We start from the raw sequence: 6,242 nt of genomic DNA, 5'->3' as shown, positions 1-6,242 counted from the left end.
TTAATTGCCAAAAAGAGGGATTTATTCATGACCTGTCCATGACAAAGGGCACTTGTAACAAGAAAACAAAAACGCATGGCAGACTTCTTCACGGCATTTTACTGCCATGTCAACAACAACTTCTTCTCTAAAGCAATCCTCTGTCACTATCAACCCCCCCCGCATAACCATGGCAACACAAATGCCTTCCCTCGGCTACAGGTAGCAGGTGACTACCGGGATTCCTCCTTCTCCAGGAGTCCCCTGTAGACGGCGATCTCCTGCTCCAGGCGGCTCTTGATGTCCAGCAGCATCTTGTACTCGCTGCCCTGCTGCTCGATGCTGGAGCGCATGTGCGACAGTTCCTGCTCCAGCATGTTGATCTGGTTCTGGTAGCCAGCATAGGCATGTGGCTGTGCTTTCTGCAAAGGCTTAGAGTTGCAGAACTGTGAGGTCGGAACACCTGTGTTCTATGTGCATGCATGCTATTTCTGCACTGTGTGAGAGTTGCAGAACAAATGTGGTGAGGTTCGGAACACCTGTGTGTGGTGCATGTGCATGCACGCGTATATAGGCCCTACTGATGTCACAGAAAGTATGTGTCATACGGGGGATTACTGATGAATGTTTTGTGCAGTTTTGACCATGTCAGCCAGAGATATTGTGATGTATCTTTTGGTTTTTAACATGTGCATATGGAATGGGTTGACATGCCCCTGGAGACCAACATACAAAAAAAAAATTGGTCATCCTATTGTGTGGCCCCCACGGTTCTCAAGATATTCCAGAAAACTCACAGATACCCGCGATTACAACCATTTTACTTTTTGTGTTTAACTAGGTGGCTATACATGAAATGAGTGGTTATGGAATGGGGGTCCAGTCCAGCACGGTTCTCAAGATATTCACAGAAAACTGTGTTCGCCCTACCCTCCTTTCGGGGTCCAGTCCAGCTGGGGGCTACAGATCAAAACGAAAAAAGGAGGTTCCATGCTATCCATGTGGGGTTACATGCCCACCAAGTTTCATGTACCCCGGTCTTACAGTGTCCGGGGAATCCTTGACGGAAATTTGGACATGCGAAAAATAAAAAAATAAAAAATCTGACTAAACCTATATGACCGCTGCTTCGCTGCGTGGCGGTCATAATAAATTAGACACTGATGGCACAGTGCTCTGTTATAAGTATTTTTTCTCAACTAAAAATGCGTTGCGCTAGTTGCGCGGGTACTTGGCTAAAAAAATATTTCACATGGGGTACATCACTGAAAAAAGGTTGAGAACCACTGGTTTAGAACGTTTCTTCATGTCTGTTATTTTGTGTTGGTTTGTTTGGTTGGTTGGTTGGTTATTTGCTGTTGATTTAGCTAAAGCTTTCATTGAAGGGACGATCATGTGTCAGTGGACAGGATATAATTTGTGCCAATGAGAAGGAATTTGTCCATTTTATAACAAAGATTGTATTCATTACATGAGGCTCATCAGCAAAGCTTCATTACTGTTAAATGAGGTCACCGTGGATGCTATGGCCTCTTTTTGCTGTAAGCACAACACAATTCATTTGTATTTAGCAGATTATGACAGTAATAACATTAAATATTCTATGAAGTTTATAACTGGGCGTCACCTGATGCAACAGTGCTGTGGCCAGTTTGCCTACATCTTGTATAAACCCCTGTCTACGGCAAAACTGCTCCATGCACTTAACCATTCCATAAAGGCTAAAAATAATTATGTCTTTTTTGGAAAGAGATTGATGTTACAGTAATATACTGTATTTACAAATATATTTTGGCCTCCGGTGCTTACATAAGAAGCTGACTTTGACACTAACAGTCGGCGTGCAGGAGAGGAGTGAGGAAGTGTCATTCCACATTTTAGGACGATAAGCCCTAAAAGTCTTAACAGCGTTCCACCCCATGACCGCTACCCCTGAATTCCTTTGGCCTCATGCCTCAGTTAGGAAAAAGTGAGCGGCGTCTCCAGCCAAGGTCTCATATTACAGCAAACCGGGGAATGGAGGAATGGACTCAGAGAAAGGGGTATTTTCATGTTTTGAGTGAAGGCTTTTATGCAGGTCATTGGACTGTAAAGTATAATATGACCATATTAGACTATATTCATACCAAAAGCCCATTAGAGAAGTCACAGGAAAGAATTCAGCTTCTGGAAAGAATACCCTGCTCTAAGCCCATTTTGATACTGCTCATAAATCACCGTTGTGCGTGTTTGGCAGTGTTTTGGGTCTGTTTGATTCTATCTGCTCCCCCTCTTGCATCATCATGCTGGTGTTTAGCTTTCTCCAGCGGAGCGGCGGCAGCTCTCCCCCTCAACCCTCTCATAACATCTCCCATCTCCCTCCATTTCCTGCACATGCATGACACACTCTATCCTGGCCTTACGTAAGACCACTGGCTCTGACCAGGCTCTTCCTTTTTAACTATGTACTTGAACAAGGTACTTCACTTCACTTTCCTCACACCAAAGTCTATCCTGTTATGCTTCATATGAACAATCCCTAAATGATATAATTTACATAATACTAGCACCGGTATGTTTCAAATTATTTACTTGACTATGAGTATTAAAACTGGATTTTTCAGTAATGATTGTGAGTATATACATTACATAATTAGAGTGTTTATAAATGAACTTAAACGCATTTACAACTACATGTCCTACAAAGTATTACACTTGGCTTCTCAGTAGTGATAATGTGTCCATATTTACATTGCATTGGTTTATAAGTAGTGTAATATTTTCACTGCAAAACTAAGTTAAATCTGAAACTCGGTAATTTGCTCTCAGTAACGTTGCGTGTGTCAAGCCATGTAGTCCTATCCTGAGCGCTCCCAGACTCACCATGCTCTGTTGAGACTGGAGCTCGATCTCCAGGCCCTGCATTGTGCGCCTAAGGTCGTTGATCTCTGTCTTGGTCGTCTGGATGGTCTCTGTGCTCATGGCCACCTCCTTGCTCAGGGCACTGGACTGTAACACACACACACACACACAGAGAGAGAGAGAGAAAAAAAGAGAGAATCACTTTTCTGTCCAATTTACCACAGTGAAGAAACAATGGATACATTCAGTAGAATCATCCTTCTGTGTCGAGACATCCTTAATGTCTGCAAACATCATCCCTGTATTTCAATGGCAGAATTGTGTTTGAATTGAGTTTGACTGCTTCTGATGTCGAGCTGTAACATGTTAGTTAAATTGCGACACTATAATTGACCGATTTGCTTCATTATTGGTGAGGTTTAATTATCCTTGATGCTAGGAAGTTGCATTCTTCTGCCAGAAATGGATATGGCTTCATTGCCAGAAAAGTTTGGCAAGAATAGTAAAAAAATAGAGAAACTATTATTCGTTTCATTACATCTCATTATTATTAGCTTTGCCGTTTCATGTTTCAAACAAGTTTATTCAAGTTACCATCAATCACAATTTCACCTAAAAGTGTCTTTGTGCAGTGCTTGTTTGTGACAGTCGGTGCAGCTGTCTATATATCTGTCCATCTACAGACCTTGTCTCTGTCTGACCCACCTTGTCGTTGAACCAGGCCTCTTGGTCGCGGCGGTGTTTGTCGATCATGCCCTCGTACTGACTGCGGACCTCGTCCAGAACCCTGTTGAGGTCCTGCTGGGGTGCGGCGTCCACCTCCACGTTCACGTTGTGGGTGATCTGGGAGCGGAGGGCAGCGAGCTCCTACAAAGGGCAGACGAAAAGGACGATGGATGATGTCATGTCAGTGATGTTTGATGTGTTATATCATTATCAAACAGTGTGCAAACTCTTGAGGAAACACCTTGTGTACAGGGGGACATGGAGGTGGTTTAGTGATAATGGATAAGTTAAGATGATTATGGATAAGTTAACTCTCAGTAAGTAATGAACCTTCTGAAGGAAGAGCTTGTTGGCTGTGTTTTGTCAGGAGAATGAAGCCACAGGGCTCCTTTATTAGAAGGCTTACCACTTCCTCTGGGTTAACCTACTGTGTTTGACACCAAAACCACTTACTTAAAATGCACAACCTAGGATGAGTCATGCTCTGTTTTTTTTAAGGCAACCATTTTAACAGGTCGTGTGAAATGTGTGCACCTTTGCGTGTGTGTGCACACACCTGTATCATATTGCATTACCGCTCCCTTGCTAAGCAGGTGGCTGAAAACTAAAGATTAAATATATGAAGCTGTACATGGCTGTGGTTTAGCACTGTGCTATGCCATAGATAGAAGGCAGAAAAGATGGAAGGATGAAGGAAAGAAAGAAAGAAAGAAAGAAAGAAAGAGGAAAAAAGCCCAGAAAACCCAGGAGGTGTCATTGCAAGATATAGAGAGAATGTGCACTCATTTTACTCAATTGTGTGCTCATTTTACTAGATTATGCACAATTTACTAAATCATTTTTTTTACAAAAATTAAAATGAGACCACAATTTAGTCACATGAGTGCACTATTCAATAAAATGTGTGCACGTTTAAGTAAATTATGTGCTCATTTTCGTAAATTGAGAGCACAATCTAGTAAATTGAGAGCACAATTTAGTAAAATGAGCGCACGTTTTCTAGATATACATAAAAAAATATCTTGCAATAACACCTCCAGGGTTCCGTAGAAAACTGTTCCTGGGGTGTATTTTGTACCTCCTGGTGGTTCTTCCTGAGGAAGGCAAGCTCGTCCTGCAGGCTCTCGATCTGCATCTCCAGGTCAGCCTTGGTCAGGGTGGTCTGGTCCAGCAGGCGACGCAGGTTGCCAATGTCCGCCTCCACAGACTGGCGCATCATCAGCTCATGGTCAAACCTGCCACAGGTGACGTACACACAGGTACAGGTGAGAATGTGACCTCAGGCAAAATGCTGATCATACAACTAAACAGGTGGAGTGAACTGGAAATGGATCAGGACAAAAGGTTTCGGTCATATTTGTGTTTTATGAGGGAGGTTTTTATAGACTCACTTCGTCTTGAAGTCGTCAGCAGCCAGTTTTGCGTTGTCGATCTGCAGCAGGATGTTGGCGTTGTCGATGGTAGCACCGTTGATCTAGCGAGAGAGAGGGCGTGGTGCAAATGTTTACACAGCCTGGTTGCAACACATTAACCCAGGCTTAACACCTTGATAAGGGTGCTGAAAGGTGCATGAAACAATACAGAAACAATCTGTAAACCCATCAGAGACAGCTACATTCTCAACTCTACTAGCGATATTCTTGAAACTCTATTAGCGATAAACTGGAAAACTTTCGGCTTTGAAATTGATTGTGCTTGAACTTGTTTCTGCCACAAATCACATATACATTTCATATTTATCACAATTATTGTTTTATTATTTGAATTATGATGTGCTAGGTTCTTCTGTCAAGAATCAAACTCCATTGCAGGTTTCATTGTGTGTGTGTGTGTGTGTGTGTGTGTGTGTGTGTTTCTAACTCCTAATGGGCAGTAATATGAGCCGTGTCTGGGGAGCCATAACATGCACACGCCACATTTGTAATTCAAAGCAGGAAGCGGCTCTCAGTCTCATTCCTAACCTGCCTTGTGATCTAAAAAGAGTGAGGCAATGAAACGGAGTCACTGTTTCAGTGCAATTCACAGTTGACCATTACACTGGGGGAACAGTGGGGTGTGGCCCTTGGCAACATGCAACTGTTCTACACTCTGTTCTGTTCTATTCTATTCCATTCTATTCCAGCTATTTTTTTCTTCTATTTTAGTCTATGTCATTTTCCTCTGTTCATTTTTGCTCTATTCAATTCCATTCTATAAAATGTCCTCCTTAAACCCATGCCAGCTCACCTTGTCCTTCAGGTCGTTGATGATGGCCCAGTAGTTGCTGTAGTCCCGCTCGGCGGCCGGGCCCTTCTGCTCATAGTACTCCCTGATCTTCACCTCCAGCTCGGCGTTGGCCTTCTCCAGCGAGCGCACCTTGTCCAGGTAGTTGGCCAGGCGGTCGTTCAGGTTCTGCATGGTGGCCTTCTCGTTCACGTGGACTCTGTCCGAGTCCAGGGCGCTGGACAGGTTAAAGCCGCCGCCCGCCGCCGCCGCCGCCACCCATGCCCATGCCCATGCCCATGCCCATGCCGCCACCGTAGCCTGAGGAGAGAGTGCGCATGGACGAGGAGGAGATGCGCGTGCCACCTCCGGCGCCGCCGCCGTAGACGCTGAAGGCCTTGGGCGCGGACGACATGGTGCCCACGCGACGCTGGGAGATGATGGTGGAGCCGCCGCTGTAGGCGGGGCCGCTGGACCGCTGGTAGCTGTACATG

The 6,242-nt window shown here is 44.4% G+C and overlaps 1 protein-coding gene across 1 annotated transcript; it reads right to left on the bottom strand.

Annotated features, from left to right (window-relative positions):
• Nucleotides 1–6,239, bottom strand: krt94 (keratin 94). The gene is given in 7 exon segments (XM_048249406.1): nucleotides 1–442; nucleotides 2,838–2,967; nucleotides 3,526–3,687; nucleotides 4,625–4,781; nucleotides 4,938–5,020; nucleotides 5,773–6,042; nucleotides 6,044–6,239. Coding segments are annotated over 7 exon segments (1,152 nt in total). The 5' UTR covers nucleotides 6,164–6,239; the 3' UTR covers nucleotides 1–212.
• Between the last annotated feature and the right edge of the window lie 3 nt (nucleotides 6,240–6,242).

The sequence above is a fragment of the Alosa alosa genome, chromosome 7, assembly GCF_017589495.1.
Source record: "Alosa alosa isolate M-15738 ecotype Scorff River chromosome 7, AALO_Geno_1.1, whole genome shotgun sequence".
Taxonomy (NCBI): Eukaryota; Metazoa; Chordata; class Actinopteri; order Clupeiformes; family Clupeidae; genus Alosa; species Alosa alosa.
This window is presented reverse-complemented; position numbering and strand designations above follow the sequence as displayed.